General features: G+C 40.3%; 1 protein-coding gene across 3 annotated transcripts; it reads left to right on the plus strand.

Moving 5' to 3' along the window:
• Window positions 1-666: 666 nt before the first annotated feature.
• On the plus strand, window positions 667-7,612 carry LOC121875957 (glycine-rich cell wall structural protein 1.8-like). 3 transcript variants are annotated; one of them, XM_042380771.1, is made up of 4 exons: window positions 667-841; window positions 3,885-4,430; window positions 4,530-4,870; window positions 5,583-7,612. In XM_042380771.1, the coding sequence occupies exons 1-4, from the start codon at window positions 808-810 to the stop codon at window positions 6,702-6,704; spliced, it is 2,043 nt and encodes a 680-aa protein (XP_042236705.1). In that variant the 5' UTR covers window positions 667-807; the 3' UTR covers window positions 6,705-7,612. The 3 variants fall into 3 exon arrangements, with proteins under 3 accessions (XP_042236705.1, XP_042236706.1, XP_042236704.1); XM_042380772.1 differs by having other exon boundaries at window positions 3,885-4,280; window positions 4,425-4,870; XM_042380770.1 differs by having other exon boundaries at window positions 3,885-4,870.
• The last annotated feature ends 2,680 nt before the right edge of the window (window positions 7,613-10,292 follow it).

A 10,292-nucleotide genomic window follows, 5' to 3' on the forward strand; every position in this document is an offset into this window, starting at 1 on the left:
CTAATGGCCTCCATCCTCCCTGATAGCCATACCTTCGCCACCATTTTATTACCTTAAAATTAAATATCCTAATACATAAGTAGCTATCTTAGCTGTGTTGAGTTAGTTGAGCCGCAGATCTATTACTACTACTAAAATAATACAATACAATAATAATAATAATAATAATAATAATAATAATAATAATAATAATAATAATAATAATAATAACAACACCTGTAAAGTCAATAGTTACAATATCCATAACAATAACATCAATAATCATATAGTTATATTTCCCAACCACCGGCGCCATTATTATTAAGTTTATAGGTAACTACTACTCATAATGACACTTTATGTCACTATGATCTTGTTAATGACATAACTAATAGTAATAAAGAAGAAAATAATGAAGGAAGGAGAATAAAGAGAAGGTAAAAGAAGAAGACATGAATTTTAGCGTCTATGATAGTCTACCCTTTGACGAGGTCGAGTAGGCCGGGTTGTGCCCCCCGGGAGCCCTGAGCCCGAGCGTGGGATGTGTAGCAGAGGTCTCGGCTATGACCCTGACGAGGCCCTTCTTCTCCGTCTGCCCCCCTTCTTCCGCCATAGCCCTGGGATGATTGCAAAACTGGCGACGGTGTATATAAGAGCAGACCCGTGCTGACAGCCACACAACTCTCGCTCTCGGCCCGTCGTCGCCTTCTACTCCTCTTCCCACCGGGACTTTCCCTCCACCGAGTCTTCTGCCACAACCTTGAGTGATCCACCAGCTAAAACTTTGTTCCTTCCCGTGTGAGGATCTTCAGGATCTTTCCATTTACGATGACGAAGATCACGAGGAATATAATATTTGCCGGTAAAGTATTGTTGTGGGAAGTTAGTTACTCAGGCTACAGAGTGTCTTGATCCCTCGACACTCAGTTGGCAAGAGTGGGCATTACCAACTGTACCGGGAATGGCTTAGAGTGATTTCGGTCTGACAGTTTGTAACGCCCACGATTGTCTTCTGAGAGTCGTGGGTTCGAACCTCCCAGGGGTCATTAGTGATGTCTGTGCATATAATTCACGTTTGTCTATACAGCTTTCTGTGTGAGAGTAATGCCTGAAGGAATGTGTGGCTAAAACCTACCGATTACACAGAGCGAAAGTATTAAGAGGTTAAGAGAACTGATAGGATAAATAATAAATAAAATAGACCTTATGTGAGGGATAGAAGAAGGAATGGATTGAGTTAGTTAAAGAATATAATGAGAGTGTGTGTGATGGGGCGGTACCGGGGCAGTAAAGAAACGAGACGCGCCCAGGTCAGTTCATCTTGTTTCAGGCAGTGGAGTCGATGTATTGTGACGTCTTTTTCTCTTCTTGTTCTCTCGGCTTGTTGCTATACCAACCCATATAAGGATTACAGTATGTCTGAGAGAATGAGACACATAACTCATCCACGTTAAGGTGCACGAAGACACGAAATATAGAGCTTTTTGGTGAATGTAAACGTGACGTTACACAGAGTTCCCACAAGTGTGTATTACGTGACAGTTCCCCACTGACTTTCTCGTCCTGTAAATTCACTTTTGCTTTACTTTACATTAAACTTTCATAAACAGGGTAAAGCTGCATTACTCAGACTTTTTTATAGTTTAGAAATGTATCTACAAAAAACAGTTAAATAAAATGGTGCGTGGCAACTGACCATCGCTACGGGAGCAAGGACGGAGGAGCTATGAACTTGCTCACGTCTCCCGGCCCCGGGTACTAACCAGTCAGTGTGGCGGCCTGACATGCTGGAGGAGGATGGTAAGCGGTCCTTCCCTCCCGTGGCCAGGCTGCAGGCTCCAGCTGCCTTGACATGGATGATATACTGAAACTGTCGACAAATTGGGCGCCAAATAATAGCTGTTGCAGATATGTAGAATGTCTCCCAATACATGAGTGTTGGTAGTGAATTTCTTGAAGCAATAGAAACTTTCTTACAGTAGTTTGTTAAGAGAGAGAACCAAAAGCTTGGGTATTATCTGAGTTAAATTCATTCCTTTTGTCACTGCTGTCACATGATTCATTTTATTATCACGAGGGTAAAAATTTTATCCACTCCAACTTGGGTAATCAACAGCGTCGTATTTTCACTCTGCTTGCCAGTAGCTGACCGCAACGCCTCCAGCTAAATATTGTAAATGATCACATGATGAGACTATTGGCCCGTCAGACAACACCACCGTAAGACGTGTTCACTTAGCTTTACTCTTTATCACCTCTGAGATTCATGTTATAATAGACGGTGTTATGGTGGTCACCGCTTCCTCACCTCACTAGAAATTGAACACGTCTCAGAACCAGTCGTAAGCAACGTAAAAAAAAAAAAAAACATTACTCAGTTCAGTTAGGTTAGGTTAGGTTAGGTTAGGTCATTAATCTACTTTTTTTTTTCTTGAGACAGACTTAATTCATCCTTCTCTTATGATAAACACTCCAGACTGTCATCCATTTAACTTTCCCTTCATAACTGTACATTCACATTATGCTGTCATATATAACACAGTAACTCTCACTACCACAACAACAACAACTAACACTTCTCCCACGTCAACAAGCTGACCGCCAGTCCCACACGCCGTAAGTTACACACCTGTCTTACCAGCACACCTGCCTCTAATTATACACATCTTCCCTCAACCGTGTTTCCTTCTTTACCACACACACACACACACACACCTGCCTTGAACTACACACCTTCCCTCATTTATTAAGATCGTCTCCTCATTCTACCTCATGAGTTTGACCAAAGTGTGTCTGACCTTGGCTCAAACGTCGCTCCAGTCACCAGTTATAATCTACCACTCATCCAGTCTAACTCATAGTCCCAGTCACCTGCCTAATTAAAGACCCCGATTATTATTCTTAAGACGCTTTGATAATTTTCCAGGATAGATTATCATTTACCATAACTAACAAGAATTATTAACATCATTTAGACTTCGTTCATAGTGTTCTTAGTATTAATATTATCCTTGAATACGAAATTGGTACGAAGTTAAATGGGTGAGAGAGAGAGAGAGAGAGAGAGACCAAAGGAAGTTATCCGGTCATGAACCATCACTTATCTCGAAAGTTTAAAACAACAACAGGTCATTATAAGTAGTACGAGGAGGGGGGTAGTAGGGTAGGGGAAGAGGAGGGGAAGGGGAGGAGGAGGGGAAGGATGAGGGGAAGGGGTGAGGAGGGAAGACCGAGACTTAACCCTTGAAGAAGATTCCCTCCACTTACAACACTTATCATCCCTTGTAACACACACTTATCATCCTTGTAACACACACTTATCATCCCTTGTAACACACACTTATCATCCTTGTAACACACACTTATCATCCTTGTAACACACACTTATCATCCTTGTAACACACTTATCATCCTTGTAACACACACTTAGCATCCTTGTAACACACTTATCATCCCTTGTAACACACACTTATCATCCTTGTAACACACACTTATCATCCTTGTAACACACTTATCATCCTTGTAACACACACTTATCATCCTTGTAACACACTTATCATCCCTTGTAAAACACACTTATCATCCTTGTAACACACTTATCATCCCTTGTAACACACTTATCATCCTTGTAACACACACTTATCATCCTTGTAACACACACTTATCATCCTTGTAACACACACGTATCATCCCTTGTAACACACACTTATCATCCTTGTAACACACACTTATCATCCTTGTAACACACACTTATCATCCCTTGTAACACACACTTATCATCCTTGTAAAACGCACTTATCGCCCTTATAACACACACTTATCATCCTTGTAACACACACTTATCATCCTTGTAACACGCACTTATCGCCCTTGTAACACACTTATCATCCTCCTCTTCTCCACAGCTTTGGTCGGCGTCTGTTTGGCACAACAGAGAAGCTACCTTGCCCCGACAAACGGAGGTAACGGTAATGGAAATGGCAACGGGAATGGTAATGGAAACGGAAATGGAATTGCTACCAATGGAAATGGAGGATACTCTTACGGGGCTAATGGAAATGGTGTGAATGGGAATGGTGCAGTAAATGGTAATGGTAATGGAAATGGGGGTTATTCCTACGGTAATGGAAATGGCAATGGTGCAGTTAATGGTAATGGTAACGGGAATGGTGCAGTAAATGGTAATGGAAACGGCAACGGAGGCTATTCATACGGAATAAATGGAAATGGTATTGGAAATGGTAATGGTGGTCTTACCAACGGTAATGGAAATGGCAATGGTGGTTACACTAATGGTAATGGTAATGGCAATGGTGGCTCTACCAACGGTAATGGAAATGGCAGCGGTGGCTATACCAACGGTAATGGTAACGGAAATGGCAATGGTGGTTACACTAATGGTAATGGTAATGGCAATGGAAATGGCAATGGTGGCTACACCAATGGTAATGGTAATGGCAATGGTGGCGCTACCAACGGTAATGGTAATGGCAGTGGTGGCTATACCAACGGTAATGGTAACGGAAATGGCAATGGTGGCTACACCAATGGTAATGGCAATGGTAATGGTGGCTACACTAATGGTAATGGCAATGGAAATGGTAATGGTGGCTATACCAACGGTAATGGTAATGGCAATGGAAATGGCAATGGTGGCTACACTAATGGTAATGGCAACGGTAATGGAAATGGCAATGGTGGCTATACCAACGGTAACGGAAATGTCAACGGCATCGTGGACCCCATCACCGCTCTTACTGATGCTATTGGAGGTGGCGGCGTCCCCGGCGTGGACTATCCCATCCTGGCTTCTGTCCCAGAGACCGGCTTCCTGTGTGACGGACAAATACCCGGATACTATGCTGACACTGCCCCCGAGGCCGGCTGTCAGGTGAGTTATGTCAACCAAGTTCCTTGTATTTCCACACTTAGGGTTTGTGATAAGTGACTCATTCTCTTAAAGCCCAGGTAAACATTGTCCACTGTGGAGTTATTTTGACCATTTTCTTTTCACTTTTAAGATAATGGAAAGTAACAGTCAAGTTCACTTATCATTTCTTAAGTGTTTATAGTTATATAATAATAAGTAAATGAATAACAATTAATCAACTTTTTACCACAAATAAATACAGTATAGTACTGTTATACCCTCCCCTACTCTGAGATTGTTCCCTATTTCATGTTACAACCTTTAGCCAATTACTATTATTATTTTGTTTCACTTGTGTCAGTGTCGTCAAGCTGAACACTAACAGTCGCCACAACACCACCACGAGTGTATAATGTTGTCTTTGGGAAAATGACTTGTGTACGACCTTGTTCAAGAGGTTCAGTATCCTGGGTTGTTAGTTGATTGTTGGAGTTAGAATCTATTCATATTTTTGCTGCTTAAAATTTGTGAAAGATACTGAACAAATTTTGTTTGTCATTTTGTTAGTAACTTGAGATTAATTCTAGCTTGAGATTCATTAGTGACCCACATGCTATTGTTCACTCTTACCCCATCTGATCATCCTCCCTGTGCCATGTTAGTCAACCAGATGACCCTCGTGTTGAACAGTCCCAACCACTACAGCTGTGTCTTCGTCTCTTGTCCTCGACAGGTGTTCCACATCTGTCAAGCAGATGGCAGGATCGACTCCTTCCTGTGTCCCAACGGCACCATCTTCAACCAGCAGTACTTCGTGTGTGACTGGTGGTACAACTTCGACTGTTCCACCGCTGAACAATTCTACGAACTCAACGCTCTGATTGGAGTTATCAACGGTAACGGATATGGCAATGGTTATTCCAATGGAAACGGAAATGGTAATGGCAACGGAAATGGCAATGGAAATGGTAACGGAAACGGGTATGCAAATGGTAATGGATATTCTAATGGAAATGGAAACGGAAATGGCAATGGTGTTGGAAATGGAAACGGAAATGGCTACTCAAATGGCAACGGTAACGGATACACCAATGGTAATGGCAATGGGGCTGCCAACGGCAATGGTGTTGGAAATGGAAACGGAAATGGCTATTCAAATGGCAACGGTAACGGATACACCAATGGTAATGGCAATGGGGCTGCCAACGGCAATGGTGTTGGAAATGGAAACGGAAATGGCTATTCAAATGGCAACGGAAACGGATACACCAATGGTAATGGCAATGGGGCTGCCAACGGCAATGGTGTTGGAAATGGAAACGGAAATGGCTATTCAAATGGCAACGGTAACGGATACACCAATGGTAATGGCAATGGGGCTGCCAACGGCAATGGTGTTGGAAATGGAAACGGAAATGGCTATTCAAATGGCAACGGTAACGGATACACCAATGGTAATGGCATTGGGGCTGCCAACGGTAATGGTGTTGGAAATGGAAACGGAAATGGCTATTCAAATGGCAACGGAAACGGATACACCAATGGTAATGGCAATGGGGCTGCCAACGGCAATGGTGTTGGAAATGGAAACGGAAATGGAAATGGCTACAATTACAACAATGGTAATGGGAACGGAAACGGCAATGGTAATGGTATTATCAACGGTAACGGTAATGGCAATGGCAGTGGAAATGGCTACAGCAACGGTAACGGCACTGGAAACGGTAATGGCAACGGTAATGGAAACGGCAATGGCAACGGTAATGGAAACGGCAATGGCAACGGTAATGGCAACGGTTACAACTACGCCGCTGCCTCGTCCCCCAACGGATTATACCAGACGCCTAACGTATAAGACTAAGAACGTTCCTCATACCTCTCTTTCTCTCTCTCTCTCTCTCAACCGACGATGAAGCTGCAACGCTCTTTCCACCACTCTGATCTCTCTTCAACAGCTGTAAGGAGAGACCACGAGTGTTTCTGGACAACATGCAGCTACCACGAGTAAGTTTAAGTCACTGACCCTGAAACACACTCTTTCGACCCCAGGACACAGTCATAGGGGATACCGTGTAGTGTGTTTACCTCTAGTTATATTTTATAAGTAAGTGTTAAAATCTTCTCTACTTTAACTATTACACTGTATTCTCGTACATAATTAAGAGGATACAGTTTCAACAGTTTAGGAATTATATCTTCATCTTGAAATTATTTTTTTACAAACATTAATTCAAATTGTAAAAGAATTCTCAATGATATTCCTGGATCAGAACTGTCATTGGATTAGCATACCCCAGGAATTTCATTATTCTTTCTTCTCTTGCAATGTTTATATGGTAATCAAGTTCCTCATAGTCCATGCTTATATCTTCTACAGCTTACATTTAATATAAAGAATATCTCAAAGTTCATAAGACTTATTTTAGGTCTGTAATCTCTTCATCAACAATAATATTTTCACTACCTCAACATACTGATGGTTCCTCGTCTCCTGGTCAGTTTGTTTATCATTGTTAGTGGAAATACCTGTTCAAAAATTTCTTATCTGAGACTTGTAGGTTAAGTACCACAAAGTACCAAAGGTAAAAGTTCACAGATTAAGTAATAAATTATTTTTTTATGATTTTTCTTTACAGCATATAAAGTACTAACAATACTTGTGCCATATATTTCTCATGTATATGCTAACTTGCAATATATTCTCTATTTTTTGTGTAATTAATATATAAAAAAGATATATAATATAAATACTTGAATTTTAAAGGTTTTTTCACTATCCTCTTTTATTGTACAGAGTTAAATGACAGGATGCCACTGTTTAAGAATCAAACACTAAAACACCTCATCACCTGCCTCATGAATCCACATACAATATTCGATTCGTCATTTAAAACACATAACCCTCTTTTGTTCTTATAATAAACACCAGTAAATTTTTGTGCAATAGATGGTCATTGCTAATAAGAATCACACGTACATTAAAATTTCACTACAACTATAGATTTTCATATAGCAAAAAATTAATTTGTAGGTAGTAACTTTTTAGTCTTGTAAAATAATAAGTTTACCCCTTGAGTATGATGACTTAATTACTTTAGTAGGATAACTTAACATCTTTAGTAAGTTGACTTAATTCCCTGAGTACGATGACTTAACGCATTGAGTCCGTTGTCTTAATTCCCTGAGTACGATGCCTTAACATTCTGAGTAAGTTGACTAAATTCCCTGAGTACGATGCCTTAGCACCCTGAGTACACTTGACTTAATTCCCTGAGACGATGACTTAACGCATTGAGTACGTTGTCATAATTCCCTGAGTACGATGCCTTAGCACCCTGAGTACACTTGACTTAATTCCCTGAGTAGGATGCCTTAACATTCTGAGTAAGTTGACTTAATTCCCTGAGTACGATGCCTTAATCCCTTGAGTATGATTACTTTTTACCTCCTGAGAACTATATCGTAATCAAAGGGTTAGAATGCCGTACTCGAGGGTCTCAGTCATTATACTCAAGGGTCTAAGTCATTATACTCAAGGATCTAAGTCATTATACTCAAGGAAGTCATTATACTCAAGGGTATAAGTCATTATACTCAAGGGTCTAAGTCATTAGTCTAGTATTACTAATGGGTCTAAGTCATTATACTCAAGGGTCTAGTTACATTATACTTAAGGGTCTAAGTCATTATACTCAAGGGTCTAAGTCATTATACTCAAGGATCTAAGTCATTATACTCAATGGTATATGTCATTATACTAATGGGTCTAAGTCATTATACTCAAGGGTCTAGTTACATTATACTCAAGGGTCTAAGTCAGTGTACTAATGGGTCTTAGTCATTATACTCAAGGGTCTAAGTCATCATACTAATGGGTCTAAGTCATTATACTCAAGGGTCTACTTACATTATACTCAAGGGTCTAAGTCATTATACTCATTAAACTGAAGATATCATACACTACCACAACGTTCACTCACCTCTGCCGTCCACCACCACAACACATAACACAGGCGTTAGGTAGCGGTTTACCATTGAGTCTGAGATAGTTTTTGGCATAATTTCTCCTAATCCATGTCTTCATACTGTACTTTTCTCAACCTAACCTAACCTAACCTACAGTGTATACAATTACTTGGTCTCCGTGAAGGTCTCAGATACTTTGGAAGTCCGATTCGAAATTTTAGGATGAGAATTTACGAGAAGTTGAGATCATTACCTTCAAACTCTATAATTAGGGAACTTTAGGGAATCTTAGACATTATTTAAGTATGGAGGATCAGATAATCATTAAAAAACGTATTTTTGGTAAATTTGAGGATGTTTGGGTCGCTATACATCAATGAGTCGAGACCTAGAGTGAACCATTATTGAACCGCTGCTTCATTTGTTTGTGCTTAAAGTTTTTATTGCTGTGCTTTTAATGCTAACTGTGTATCTCTATGGCAGCTCACTCATTGAATATTATTACAATATTTCAATTGAACTTAGGATATAAGATCTACATTTGAACTTTCTCATAATATTCAGTTTTAATCCATGAGATCTGTAAACGACGCTTGACTTTATACTCAAACCAAATCACCTTTTGTTTACTACACTTACTACCTGATTCATTTAGTTTCAATCCACGTCCACAGAGTAACCCGTTCTGACACCCCCTTTACGATATATGTGATGAGTTGTATGATATAGTCTACCAGATAATTTATTGATGATGACAAATCTAGTAAACTATCATTATTAACCTTAGCTTAAATATAGATAATTATTTCTTCTTCCTTATGGGGACGGGTCTCTATCCACGGTATGGGTGACGTAACCTGGATTGAGGAGAGGTTTACTTCTACAGGATACATGGATATTTTACAAGAATTTTTCCTCCCTTCATTTCAGGAACAGAACTATCCAATCCTTGCAGGCCCCGTAATCTTTGTCCACGACCACTACACCATCCACACAGCCCGAGTAGTCCAGTAATGTTTAGGAGACAGAGACGACCCGTGGCTGCTGAGTTACAGACCAAAGGAGTGAGATAATAATATATGAACCTTAGAGCGCCAGAGAGACAACAGACACCAAGGGAACTTATGGTCCATACTCATGTCCAGTAGGATCTGCAACAAGTCACAGCTCGTCTGGAACCCTGTCGCCTCTATGCTGGAGAGACTACGGCCAGTGATTGAGAAGGAGGATGGAAGGGCATACTATTAACATTCAGAATAAAAGTAAACTAAATTATGTGTTATCTGATTATCCTTATAATATGACGGGAATATAAATCATACCACATACTACAATAATAGGCTTTAACCTGTCTGAGGGGAAGGTCCACGGAGTCCTGAGTGCTGCCCCCTACAATTGCTACTAAGATTCAGCATGACGCAGATTAACATTTTATATGTGTATATAACCTAATCATATTGGATGTTTTGTTAATTAA

Source organism: Homarus americanus, unplaced genomic scaffold (genome assembly GCF_018991925.1).
Source record: "Homarus americanus isolate GMGI-L3 unplaced genomic scaffold, GMGI_Hamer_2.0 scaffold3384, whole genome shotgun sequence".
Lineage (NCBI taxonomy): Eukaryota > Metazoa > Arthropoda > Malacostraca > Decapoda > Nephropidae > Homarus > Homarus americanus.